General features: G+C 37.8%; 1 protein-coding gene across 4 annotated transcripts in view; it reads left to right on the plus strand.

The window, feature by feature from the left end:
* dpy19l3 (dpy-19 like C-mannosyltransferase 3) overlaps positions 1-15,145 on the plus strand; it is a 49,238-nt gene that overhangs the window by 21,862 nt on the left and 12,231 nt on the right. For all 4 annotated transcript variants that reach the window (XM_073859209.1, XM_073859208.1, XM_073859210.1 and 1 more), the window contains one exon: positions 14,107-14,239. In XM_073859209.1, coding sequence (XP_073715310.1) covers positions 14,107-14,239 — 133 coding nt within the window. The remainder of the gene's footprint in view (positions 1-14,106; positions 14,240-15,145) is intronic.

The raw sequence follows: 15,145 nt of genomic DNA on the forward strand, positions 1-15,145 counted from the left end.
CTATTAGAGAGAGAGAAAGAGAAGGAGGGTAGGTGGGCATGACAAGTGTACCGAGGCCTAGTCTAAACATGATTGGAACTTACTGAATAATATACCACATACTGTGGCACAGTGTGGAAAGGGAGGGTAAACTGACTAGAACAGTGAAAGTATCAATGTCAAACAATCTTTTGATTTGAGCTAAAAGAAACAAAGTAGATGCCGTGTATGATTTTGTAATGAGTAGGTGAAAGTACTGTTTTCTTTTGTTTATGAAATAGCTGTATAGTGCGGAGTGACAGGTGCTCTGTTTCAAGTTCTGAGCTTTTGCTCTTTACTGCCTACATACATGTAGGTAGCTAACGCCTTAGGGAGCATGATAAGTCTGAAATGAAGCCTAATATGATGATTCGTTGAGACGCACAGACGTTTCATGCTGTGACGATTTCGGATGAATTCATAAGACGTAAATCGTGGAAAAACGTACGGTTATTAGAAAAAAGCAACAATGAGGTTCTACCCTAGGGGCGAAAGCAGATATTACGAAAATGTGCAAGTGAAATTGTATTAAAAATATATGAGGGAGATTGTATGGAAATGTACATGTAAGAATGCTCAGGTATACAGGTATTTCAGCCTATAATCGATATCTGTATTTTCTCCCATAATTGGACATTGGACGATTGTTTAAAGGGGACATATGAAAATCAGACTTTACATGTTTAAGTGCTATAATTGGCTCACATGTGCTTCTATCAACCTAGAAAATGTGAAAGATCAACCCAGTAACAGTTTTGGTAAAACATTCTCTGCAATCATGTAAAAAAATGGGTCATTAAAATTTGGCTCCCCTTGTGATGTCAGAAGGGGATAATACCGCCCCTTAATCTGCACTATCCAACCACAGCACTGCAATTTAGTGCAGACATCAGCTCATTTGCATTTTAAAGGACACGCCCCAAAACAGCAAATTTTTGCTCACACCTACAAAGGGGCAATTTTAACATGCTGTAATAAATTATCTAAGGGGTATTTTGAGCTGGAACTTGACATACATACTCTGGGGACACCAAAGATTTATTTTACATCTTGTCCCCTTTAAAATAGCAGATGATTAGGGCAAACTATATCCTGGCATCAAATAGGGCAGAAATACACCAGAACCAAAAAGCAACTTTACAATCTGTTTAATAAAGCCAACGTGGAAGTGACTTAAACTGCAATCCATCGACTGGCCGCTAAAGACTGGCCCCAAAAGGGGGTCAATCCCATAGACCTCCATGTTAAAATGCCCAACTTTACAGCAAAAAATAAATATGTTCACAGCCTAGTACAAAAAGTATTTTTGGTCTATATAGCTAATTTTGCCCTTCACGACAACTGTGAGCGGGATTAATTTTTTTGTAACTCATCCATTTCAATTATATTAAAGGGACATTCCACCTTTTTTGAAAATAGGCTCACCTTCCAGCTCCCCTAGAATTAAACATTTGATTTTTACCGTTTTGGAATCCATTCAGGCAATCTCTGGGTTTGGCTGTAACTCTTTTAGCATAGCTTAGCGGAATCCATTGAATCTGATTAGACCATTAGCATCGCGCTAAAAAAGTTTCAATATTTTTCCTATTTAAAACTCTTTTGTAGTTACATCATGTTTTAAGAACGACGTGGAAAATCAAAAGTTGCAATTTTCTAGGCAGATACGGCTAGGAACTACACTCTCATTCTGGCACAATAATCAAGGACCTCGCTGCTGCAACATGGCTGCAGCAGGCGCAATGATATTAGGCAGCACCTGAAAATAGTCCACTTAGTAACTTTCTATAGCTGGGGAATATTTTCGGGCACTGCATAATATCAGTGCGCCTGCTGCAGCCATGGTACGGCAGCATTATGAAAAAAAGTGTCCCTTTAAGCCTTACGGTACATTCACACGGGGCGAAAGAGTTAACGCATAACGGAAGACTTGTCTGAAGCATGGCCAACAGCAATGCATACACCCTGTGTGAATGTACCGTTATAGTTTTGCATAATTAAGGGTGTCCACTGAAGTGACACGTGAATTGCCGTTGCTGTCACTATAGTTGAGCTAGGTGGGTGTGGCTTCAGCAACCAGCCACCTTAACTCTACCATCCATGTCCTTTTGGCTGTTTTTGGTTATCTGCGAGTGACGTGCGGTGATTCACTGCCAAGATGGCGACGGTAGGCCCGGCTAACTTTGGACTTCAAAAATACTCTTCACAAACCTATGGGTGACGTCACGGACACTGTCTATATTTTGTACAGTCTATGATCGGAACTCATGCTGTGGGATTATTTTGAATTTGGTGACAATGACAACAGAACTGCAGTTTGTATGCACAGCACTTCTAGGATTTCAAAACATCATCATTTGAAACAAGCAGTACAAACCAAAACTATCGGTGTTGATAGATATCATTGCAAGTAATTGGATATCAGTATCAGCACAACATTTTTTTATCAATGCACTCCTAACAAAAACACATGTTTGTTCAAAAACGTATGAGTGAGATTGCGCAATTCTGTTTTTGCCTTAGAATAACATCTACAAACTTACAGTACAATTTAGTCTAAACCATAAGTTACGTAAGATATAATCTTAGAACGCAGAATAATCATGCTGTTACCTCTTGAAACAGCATCTGTGTCAGCAGCACATTTAAATACTGCTGGCACCTTGCTGGGTTTCAGAACAAAGACATTTTTGCAAAGAAATTTTTGATCACACGCTTTCATGTCAAGGCCATGTGCCATTCTGTCTTGTGATGGAGAGTTTGCATGGGTGGTTTGTCCTATTAACTAGTCGAATAACATAGTCATTGACTGGCTAGTTCATTGCACAAACCACCCATGCGAATGCCATTATGATTTCTAACTTAGTCGTCTACACCCTGCAATCTCTTGGAATCAGCTGTGAAGGCATTGTGGGAAGGGTGTCATGTGTATGTGGCTTTTCTTCATGAGTGATCTGTGGCCTTTGAATCCGACCGCATCTGTCCTGTAGATGGAAGCACGTTCTTTGTTGCAGTTCTGAGATCTTGTCATCACAGGCAGCATTATCATCGCAAACGTCTCCCTGCCATGTAATTAATTGTCCCTCCTTTTGTTTTGTAGTTTTCTACTGTGCATCCTTTTGTTTCAGCCTCCGTTAAGGAGTTATTTCTGAATGTTGCCTTGTTTTGAAATAATGAAGATAAATTAGTCTTTTGTTTTCTCTGAAGGAGAAACTTTCACAGCCTCTCCAAGCACAAGTAATTTGTGTTTTCCATCTGAACAAAGACACATTTTTCTCCTGCTGTTTTCGCTTTCCTTTCCTTCGTTCGTTCTTCGTGTTTTCAACATCTTCCCTCTTCCAGGCTAATTGTCAATCTAGCCACTTTTTCTCCTTTTTCCATTTTAATTTGATCAAATCAGTGGCTTTTTGCAGCTTTCTGCCAGAGACATCTCTGTGGAGAATTTGCTGTAAATGTCTCGGTGGGGATATCGAAAAAAACACAGCTGATAGCTATGCTTGAAAATTTATGCTTTGTTTGAACTCGGGCAGAATTTACAAACAATCCCAAAATACTCTTTATCCACAAAAGGGAGGTTAGCCGACAACATTTTACACTTGTCATTCATCTTGTTTAACTTTATAATCTGTGTAAATAACCACTTTTGCTACTTGTTGTAAACGTCCAGACACACAATTATCGTTTGAATCGAGTTAAATGTCTTTGCTGATCCAAAAATACTTTTTTTTTAAAAGGACTCAAGTGTCAAACCATGACTCTTCTCAAATGTTTAGTCTAAATAAAGATTTTGATGATGTTAACATGGTTGGTTTGTGCTAATGACTAATGCATTCTTAAAATTTAGGAGTCTTGTGACTCCCACACAGGATATTGGGAAATAATTGAATGGCCCCTTAACCCTCCTTGACTACTATGCTTTGATTACTTATGTCCGTTTTTTATTATCTGGTTACATTTTTAGGCAGATATTATGCTTAGCATGCAGCGGTTGTCTTGACAACCTGATCCCTTTATGATTATTATTTTGAAAATATTTATAATAAACCTTTCCATCTTTAGATAATATATAAAAAGAAAGGCTGTGCATAATACAATTTCAGGGTTTTTTTCAGACACTCATGGCCTTTATTACAATGCACGAGGGCTGCAGTCTTATTAACTAATTAGCACAACCACCCATGTGTCTGCAAAATCTGTTTTGTTAGCCGAACCTTATAGGCCTATGACCTAAATTATTTATTTACTATAGATTTTAAGTAAATATTTTTATCCAGTTTAAAGGGGCCATGGCATGAAAATCAGACTTTGCATGTTTAAGTGCTATGATTGGGTCCCCAGTGTTTCTATCAACCTAGAAAATGTGAAAAAGATCAACCCAGTAACTTAGTTTTGGTAAACCATTCTCTACAAGCACATGAAAAAAATATGTCGTTTAAATTTGGCTCTCCTTATGATGTCATAAGGAGCTCTTATTATAATAATACCACCCTTTAATCCAACCACAGCACTGCCATTTAGTGCAGAGAAAAGCACAATTGAGTTTTAATTGCAACAAACCACCATCATTGTGACCAGTGTTTGAATTTCATCAGCTCATTTTCATTTTTAAAGGACACACCCAAAAGGGCACATATTTGCACACAACTACAAAGTGGCAATTTTAACATGCTATGATAAATTATTTATATGGTATTTTGAACTAAAACTTCACATACATGTTCTGGGGACACCAAAGATTTATTTGACATCTTAAAAAAGTCTTGTGCCATGGCCCCTTTAAGTGTTTTATATCCATCCATCCATCCATCCATCCATCCAATAGTGTTTTATCTTTTTATATCTAAAATGCATGTTTGAGCTGCCTTAATTAAAAACACATTGTACTGACATATCTTAACATATCAGTGCCATTGATTTGTCTCAAGATGCACACCAGTATTGTACGGTTTGTTTGTAAAAACTACTTAAATGTCCAAATATTAGGACTAGTCCTGGATTAATCTAAATCCTTTCCAGGAAACAAGTGTTTATAATTGTTTTTATTTTAAAATGACATTTTATTTTAAACAATTTATGATTCAGTTTTGTAATTGTTTTTCATCAACTCGCAAAATTCCATAGTTCACGGACCACTTTTTGGGAAACCCTGGTGTAGACCCCAATGTGTGTGAGCAGTCTGTTGCTTCTCATAAGCAGTGAATCTAACTCATATTTGTATGAATTATCGTTCATTTTTAAAAACATTTCAGTTGCTTAGCTGCAAACAGGTTTACTAGTCCCAAAATACTTTTCCATAAACTGAGTGACTCCTGAAACCTACAGTATAGAGACTGAAATTTCATTTTACTCTGTCAATCCCCTTTGGTGAAGATCAATCATTGACATTTAAGTTGTGTTCTCACCCGATCAATCAGTCTATCATCACTCTGTTAAGATCCAACCTCTCTCTCTCTTTCTCTCTCTGTTTATCTCTGTCTCTGATACACAGGATTAAGAGCCACACAATTTGAGAGCACTTACAGATCCCATTCGGATTTAGCTTTATCTAGAAGCTCCCCAGTCTGTTTGTGTGTGTTTTGGGGGGTGCAGTGTATCTCATTGTCAGTTCATCTTGCGTCAGAAGGGCATAGTGGGTCATGTACTGTAAGCTATTTGTCTGTTTGTGTTTGTCTGTTGGTGAAAATAACACGGCTGACTCTCACCCATTCTTCCTATTGGTGGGATGCTGCCATTGATTTACAGACACATTTCCATCCAAAAAGTTAATTGTATTTGTTAATAACATTAAAGCATTTAGATAAATTGACCATGCAACATCTAGGGCTCTATCACCCGGCGCAATGCGCGACGCGAGTGTCTTTTGCTAGTTTTAACCCGGCGCGATGATCATTTTCGTGTTTAGCGGCACGTTGTTTAAATAGCAAATGGATTTGAGCTCAATTTTGCGCCCATGGGCGTTCTGGTCTGAAAACAAGGTTTGTTTAGGCGCATTGTTGGCGCGTTGCTATTTTGAGCGCGTTTGTAATACCGTAAAACTTCAAATAATAGCCGAGTCCCAAATAGACGCCTGTCTCTTTTAGATGCCTGGTGTGATGACAGGTTTGTCTCAAATAAAGGCCTGGTCTTTTTTTTGTTTCGGGTTGTATTTAATCTTCTAAAATCCGTCAGATCGTCTGTTTAAACCAGTTCTATTGTGCAGATTGCACACGCTAAAGTTTTGATTACCGGTAGATGACACGTGACAGACGCAGTCGTTCCATTACTCATCACTATGACAACACAACAAGGTTTGCCGTCAGGATTGCAGTAATGATGACAGTAGCCGAGTCGCAATCGGTAGAGTCGGGACTTTTCCCAGTGGGCCGGTAGTGTTTTGGGGCTGCTGATAATAGCCGGGCTTTCAGTCTTTTGTCATGCATGCACTCCCGCCACACATTGTATTTCTCACGCAGAAACACTATTTACCATATATTTAATATGCTGCAGCGCCCAAAATGTATCTGGCCGCACCGCTCTCTCTATCAAGCCCGTCTCCCCTGGAATTCTAGTCGAGCGAGCCAATCAAAAAAAGAAAGAGGCAACACAACAGCCAATCAGAAAATAGCACTGTGGGATCTGGGTAAGATTTCATGCAATAACCAATAAAAAAAGCATATCCTCGTTTGCTTTATTTATGCTGCCAATAATTTAAGACTGTTATTCTTACATGAACAAATTTGCTAAACACATTCAAATTATAAATAAAACGTAATATGTGGTAACCTCCTCCTGTCATGCTTGAACAATTAAATTAAAAGCCTGTCTCTTATAGACGCCTGTCTCTTTTAGACGCCTGGTGTGACGACAGGTTTGGGAAAATAAAAGCCCGGGCTATTATTTGAAGTTTTACGGTATGCACCTATAAACGGGACTCTCATTGGTTTATTGCACGTTACGCCCATAACACACCCATTAATCATTATGAGAATTGGAACAACCCTTTTCGACCATGCGCTTGGCGCACAAACCTTTTTTCTGTCGTTAAATTAGCAAAAGTGGAATCGGACACGCCCTTTTAGACTGTGCGCTGTGCACTTAAGACAATGCGCTTAGATCAATTAAATAGGGCCCCAGTGTTGTCAGGGTAGGAGTCAAAAACTTCAAATCGTCATCGTTATCTTCTCCTTTTCTATCCATCATCCAAGTGGTGGCGGCTGATGTCATTTGGCATGTAATGGATTTCTGTAATTTTTTATGCTGAAAAAATATCCATGTGTCAAACTAGACCCTTTGATGAATAGTTGTCATGCAGGAATCTCACATTCAGCATGAGTATTAAAAGAGCCGTCATCAGTCTGACCAAGAAAAACAGCAGATTTAAATAGCTTTAAATAAAGTGATAATTTTAACAATTATGTAGATATTTCCTTAATAGTCATATAGATATTTCAGTAATGGAATAGTTCACTAGAAACCTTCCTGTCATCCTTTTATTGAAAAGACTTTACAAATGCTGTTTATAAACTCACATGACTTTTTCTGTGTAACACTAAATGAAAATCTCTCTGCTGGTATCTCTCTTCTATACATTTGCAGTCAATGCGGGGACTAAAGCTTTTTAGCTTAACAATACAAAAAGCACCATTAAATTACTTAAAATGTTGTCCATATAAACGCTGTATTACTCATAGGCTATATTTTCAACTCTTATGAAGCCATAGCACAGCATTGAGTATAAATATACCAAAACTATCAGCTGTTTCATTAAAAATCAGGAATGATTCAGACTTCACTCATGAACTTTAATGAACGCACAGATGATGTAGGATGAAAGTCTAAAGTTTCTGTAAGTAATGATTTACCTTTAGATCTGTTTCTCAAAGTTACATTTAAAAATAGAGTTTGAGTTTTATGGACTCGATTTACCGTTAGATACTCTAAAAGCTTTTAAGGTTTTGACATGACCCTAAAGTAGCATTATTGTATAAAAACTCAAACCGGTTTTGGACAACATGAGGTTAAGTAAATATTGACAGAATTGTTAGTGTTGGGGAAACTTTTACACAGTAAGTTACCACCGACACTAACGTACAGATACGCAGGCAGTGACCTTAGCTGTTGACATTGAGATATCTCAAGGCACATGTCCAGCTATACCATAAATAAAAGTCGTTGAAATGGCTGAGTGGATTACAAACAACAACCTTCCAACACCAACTGATTTATCTGTATTTATAAAAGTAAATCAGCGTCAGTCTAATGTTAAGAACATGAATTTAGCTCAGTGAATTCTAAAAGCATTTCCGAGATATATTGCATGGTCATATGTCTGCGGCTTCATCAGCTCAGGCCACTGTCTGTTCTTCTGTTTGGAATGTTAATGACATTAATCAATTTTTATAATGTCAGCGGGGTGCTGGCTAACACGAGCTGACATTTACATAAGAGAATATAAATCAGAAATTAAATGTAAATCTGCTAGAGGCCAATGCAGTCCCTTGTCAATATGAGGTAATTACTCAGGGACCCTCACGAGTAGCATATGATGTACTTTGAGAGAGGTCAATGGTTGATTTCCTCTGAAAATCAACAGTTAATAAAAATATGCCAGTGTATTTATTTTTTAAGGTAAACTAGAGTTTATACTAGAAATTGCTCTCATCCTCTGAAAAAAATTGTGACACTGTACAGTAAACTTGTAAAGACATCTGTTGTAAAGCGAGCTTGAGTCTGTAAAGGCGCTACATTAAATAAACATTATTATTATTATTAATTAAATATAAGTTAATCGTAACTGTTATAAGACATTTTGGAATACTTGATTCTGATTGACCACCTGCAACATTAAAAGGTTTGTGAAACTGATAACACGTCCTCATCCAGGTGCAGTTTAATACTCAATTCAATATAAATATGCATAATTAATAACTATATTAATTATAAATGTAATTATATTGTAAAAAGTGAAAGTAGAATTATCTTAAATTACTTAAATTATTAAAAAAAAATTTCATCTAAAATTTTCTCACTCTAGGTGAAAAATTTTGGTTAACCACTTACTTTTTTAAGTGTTACCAATTTGTTAAAATAGATCCAGCTTTTTGTGTATGAGATTTTATTTACAAATAGTTAAACCTGCGTATTTATCTTGTTCAGACTTTAATAATGCTAATGAATAAATGCCGAACTATATTGCTTATTCTTAGTTTATGTTAACTTATGCAATTTGTATGTTTACAAATACAAACTTATTTTAATATGTTACCAAAATATTTTCCTTAATCAGTTCAATTCAATTTTATTTATATAGCACTTTTCACAATTGTTTAATTGTTTCAAAGCAGTTTTACATTAATAAATGCAGTAGAAAACACAGAAAAATCGATGGACAACATAAGCACCAAAGTACAGCGGCTAAGATTAAACTGTACTAGCGAGTGTAGTAATAATGTAACGTATAGAAGAGGGTGCTAAGTTAAGCCAGCTGACAGCTGACTCCCTAGGGGTTGAAAAAAAACTGCCGGCTTTTTAGTCAGAAGAAGAAATAACCAATAGGAGAGAGCCAGACATATCTAATTTTATAGAGGACATACTATATAATAGGTACTATTTTATACATATATTATATAAAAGCGTGAATAAGCTTCTCTGCATCTAATGCAGACAGCATATGGCGTATTTTAAGATATTTCTTAGATAAAAGAATGCTATGCGGCAGACGTTGAAGATATGACTATCGAAAGAGATTGCTGTCGAACATCACACCTAATTTCTTGACTGTGGAAGATGGCACCACAGTGCATCCACTTGTAATCTGAGATATTTTGTTTGGAGCTATTCAGTTCAATAATAAGTATCTCTGTCTTATTGGAGTTTATCATAAGAAGTTATTTGCCATCCAGTCACTAATATCGCTAATACAGTCTGATAGCTTAGGAAACTGGTGGTTTTCACTAGGTTGTGAAGAGATGTAAAGCTGGGTATCATCTGCATAGCAGTGACAATTTTTAATGTTTCCTGATGATGTCTTCTAGAGGTAACATATATAACTAGAAAAGCATAGGGCCTAGAACTGATCCCTGCGGTACACCGTATTTAACATGAGAGTGACATGACTTTTCCTCATTTACATAAACAAAGTGAAAGCAGTAAGTTAGGGCGCACTCACACTATCCAAACCAAACCGCACTCAGGCGCGTTTGACCCCCAAAGCCTGGTTTGTTTCACTAGTGTGATCGCTCTGTTCCGCGTCCGGGCGCGGATTGGTTAATTGCGCCCCGGCCAGGTTGCAGAGGTGGGCCGGAGCGCGGTTCACTTGGGCTCAGGCGCGGAAGGCTGTGGTGTGAGCGCAATCGCGCCTGAGCGCGATTCAAAAGGTGAAGACCTCAGTTGTGCTCACCTTCATCTGCCTCCGTAAAAACCTTTTGATGCGGGCAGCGGGGTTACGTGAATGTCCGAGCTGCACAGGTGACAGATCAACCAAACAATATAATGACATGTGAGAGGGCTGTCTGTAATCGCGCACCTATCATTACGGTGGGTTCCAGTGTTAAGAGAGAGCTTTACTTCCTGCTTTTTTTCAAAACAATCGCATCTTAATGACGAAAGCGCGCCCGGACTCGGAGCGATAAAATGGTAAATTGACTGCATTTATATAGCACTTTTAACAGTGCCTATGGCCATCCAAAGCGCTTTACAAATAGCCTCACATTCACTCACATTCACACACCGACGGCGGTGTCAGCCATGCAAGGCGCCAGCCAGCTCGTCGGGAGCAGCTGGGGTTAGGTGTTTTGTCAAGGACACCTCGACACTTGGTCCGGTGGAGCCGGGGATTGAACCACCAACCTTCCGGTTTGTAGACAACCTACATGAACCACTAGACCACTGCCGCCCCAATAAAATGGCCGATAAAATGTACAGTGTGAGTGCGTGCACCTGGGGGAGTAGGGAGGGGTGACAATCGCGCTGGGGCATGGTTTGGTTTGGTTTGGATAATGTGAGTGCGCCCTAAGATACGATCTAAACCAGGTTAACACCTGACCACTGATGCCAACATAGATCACACAATCTTACTCAATAGACTAGAAAACTATTGTGTCAAAGGCTGCACTAAGGTCTAGTAATTTAAGAATTGGTATTTCACCACAATCGGATGTTAAAAGGAGGTCATTTGTAACTCTAAGCAGTGCTGTGCTATGGTGGGACCTGAATCCTGATTGGAACTTTTCATACGTATTATTATTATACACTAAGAATGTGCATAGCTGGCTTGGCACTACTTTTAATAATATTTTAGAAAGAAAAGGGAGATATGAGATTGGTCTAAAATTATTAAGATCTCCCTGGTCGAGGTGCGGCTTTATAATGAGGGGTCTAATAACTGCCAGTTTGAAAGCCGTTAGAACATATCCTACTTCTAATGATGAGTTAAAGATTTTTAGTACCGGGTCTGAAACTAATTAGTGTCTAGACACCTTTTAAATATGCCAACTGCATGAAATAATACAAAATACTAATAATTATTAATTTATATTCTTATACAAAGTCAGTTTTTTACAGAAAAAGACACAAATACTAAATCAGGTTTTTAGTTAATTCCTCATGATTTGAGATTGGAATCCTGATATTACGAGAAGGGAATAACCAGTAGGAAACGGACTGACGTGGATTGACGTGATATCTTGCAGTGCTGAAACATAATTAGGTTTAGTTTCTTTTTTTAAACACTGATAACGTGATAAGTCCAGCAGTGGAGAACACTTTGTTAGACTGGAACAGGGATTGGAGAACATAATCTGCTTTGTGGGTGTTTAAAAGGCCCCTGAGCGTGAGAGAGAGAGAGAGAAAGAGGCTGTGTGTGAATTACAGCTCAATATATAAGCACACATACATACATATATAGACTTCATATGTTTGTATGTGTGTTTATGTATGTATTGGTGTGCATCATCATGTGGCCTGTTCTCTGAGGGTTATCCTCTCTGAAAGATTTTCTTCAAAAATCCAATACTTAGACATTTTTCTCCCATTGTAATTAGACCCATTTGTCTCTTCTCTGCTGCTTCATCGCTGTCAACATCAAATCTTTGCGAGTGTGTATGTGAGTCTCTCCCTTATTTTTTGTTTTGTCCCTCTACGTGTTGTTTTGAGTCCGTGTGCAGTGGAAAGTGACAGAGATTGAATCGGGTGTGTTTTTTTACCCCTCTGGGGCGAATGGGAGTTCATTTTGGATTGTCTGTGGCACTTAGTGACTGGACATAAGTTATTGAACTCATCTTGAGCTTGGAGCAAGGTTTTCCACGAGGGTATGTGCTCGGGGACGACCCACCCTGACCACACTTCCTCCTCTGTAATGAAACATTTCATCCAGAAGCTATACAGCCGTCTTTAATCAAACACATTCCAGTTTGAACCGATATAAAACCATGTGTTGCCTATCGGGCGGTACCACATTGTAAAAAATTCTTTGCTGCCCTAAATGTTTTTGTTTAAGTAATTTCAACTTACTATTATTTATCTTGACAAGAGATGAGTTGCAACAACTTATAAAATGAACTTGACTTCTTTCAACTACCGTATTTTCTGGACTGTAAGTCGCTCTAAAATGAGTTTTAAAGAGGAAAAACATATACAAGTCTCACTGGACTAAATGTCGTGTTTATTTAGAAAATGTTTTTACAAAGTCCAAGCCGAAGAACAGACAGTTAATCTGGACAGGCAAGTTATTCAACTAAACAATAGCACAGAACAGCAGGCTGGATAGGTCTCCGTATATATTAAAGTAACATAAACAGTTATTTACACGATACACAATAGCATACAGAACATACCTGAATAGGTTAAATTAACACAATAAGCCAAATCAAGTTCAAAAAGGTCCCAAAGTCATTCCACATCACTGAATCCATTGAATTACATAAATACAGGACCAGCATAGAGCGGACTCTCGCGGCTGTAGACAGTAATGGTTTCTCTTGGTTCATATTAGGGATGCACCAATAGGATTTTTTGGGCCGATACCGATTTAAACAGACAACTTCTGGCCGATTCCAATGCCGATACTGATATTAAACACTTGTATAAAATACTATACAGTTGGTCTATTAGCTAGTTTATTTCTGCATCAAATTATTTTTACTGAACATGGATTGGATCTAATTAACATTCAACTGACCAACATAATAAGAGAGGCATAAATTAAGCTAAAACAAATATAATAAGACAGGGTGACAACCTTCAAAGGTGGTTTTTGCTATTCAGCATTTATTTTATTAACAACATTAACTCGTTTTTTACATATAATGGATTTCTTTATGCAGTTAATTAATAAACAATCGGTATCGGCCTTTCTCGTGCTATTGCCGATGGTTTCAAATTTGTCAAAAATTGGCCGATAAATATCGGCAGCCGATACATCGGTGCATTACTAGTTCATATGAAATAATTTTGACATCGGGTGTTTTATTAATTACTGTGGGTGCAGGTTTATGAAATAGGACCCATGTAGGACTCTTAATGCCAACATACAGCTCCAAACTTAGCCTTTGTCTTTTGAGTAACCTTGGAGCAGGACGTCTGTGCCATAGTATTTAGTTTTATTGTGATTTATGTCTGCTTTGAGTAAATAAATTGAACAGATTGAAACGAAAGCATGCATGTGGCTCTGTAGGTTTCTATTGGGAATGCAAATAGTCAAGAGTATGTTTAGCATGCGAGATGGTGAATATGAAAGGTTATGTTTTGAACTGTCACACCTCCATCAGGCTGATCAAATAGCACACAGCCTCAGCACTTTCTTTCATCCCATGCACATATATAAAAATATAGAAGACAGATCATATCCAGAGTGGTGATTTAAACCCCCTAAAGAAACCAGCGTTTCATGTCAGTGATGGGATTGTACAAATAGCTGCGTCCCTCCTCAATGAAGCATTTCGCAGTTTCCCTTGAAATAAATGTCTACAGTTTAGGCTTTCGCAACAATTTTCAGCTCGTAAATGACACCACTACACACCCGCCGTCCCATGCCATTCCTTGTTGTGAAATGTTAGCGAGACTTGAAAAGTGAATGTGACGGCGAGCAATTTAACGTTTTTTTTTTCTCGAAAGATTGAAGACGCCAAAACGGGCAGTGTTTGCCGGCAGTATGCAGCTGTTGGCAGGGATTAAGCTGTGTACAGGAAGAGTATTGACAAACCACCCACACTATGAGGACATGGCGCTAAGGGAGAGGACAAGAGAGGTAAGAGTCTCTACTCTTGCTATGTTTGCTTTAATCCAAAGTCAGTCCAAGTTTAGGCATATCTGCAGCTTTGCGTTTTTGGATATGCTTTTGTTTAGTTGGTGTTAATGGCAAAGTCTGGCAAGATGACAAAAGCAGTAATCAATGTGGTGTTGGCTGATGACTGTGCGAGGGTCAGAAAATATACAATGTGATTTAATTTAATTTACATAAAATATACATAATCAATAATAGGGTACTTTGGAAAGCTTATTTCAAAGTAATTAAACTGAGGGAACCCTTGAAAGGCCTCTCTAGTCCATAAGTACAAAGAAATGAATTTAAAGTGTTTTCTTTTGCAATCATGCCTAATTATGTAAATGAAGCAGATCAATAAATCAGTCAGAAACAAATTTACACAATAACAAACACTTTCAAAGTGTAGAAAAGTGAGAAAAATTATTGCGTCAGAGTACCCTAACAAATCAGGTGATATTTGTAATAATTAGATTCCAGTAAAAAGGTTCTTAAATCCTCTTTGAGAGCTTAACATGTGTGATGTTACATACTTAGCTTCATCTGAAGAAGTGTGACTTTGGCATAATTAAAAGTATTACTTTTCTCCGTAGAGGTAATTGGTGGTTGACACATCAGTGGGCATCTTTTATAAATTTAAATAAACTCTACAGCACTGATGCTATATGTGGCATACCTTTAATGTCCTACTAAATACAATAATTGGGGGGTGTTATAATAACATCATCATTATGAGTTTACTGTACATACGCTTTAATCTCCATCTATTTTGAGCTTTAATTCTGATGGTGTTAACTTGATCCAATCTATGTTGTAAGTAACATTGCCATGTTTTCTTTGACTTTATCAGATTGAGTCTGGTTTGGGCATTTGTCTGTAGCAGAGGTTCAG

Source organism: Misgurnus anguillicaudatus, chromosome 21 (genome assembly GCF_027580225.2).
Source record: "Misgurnus anguillicaudatus chromosome 21, ASM2758022v2, whole genome shotgun sequence".
NCBI lineage: Eukaryota > Metazoa > Chordata > Actinopteri > Cypriniformes > Cobitidae > Misgurnus > Misgurnus anguillicaudatus.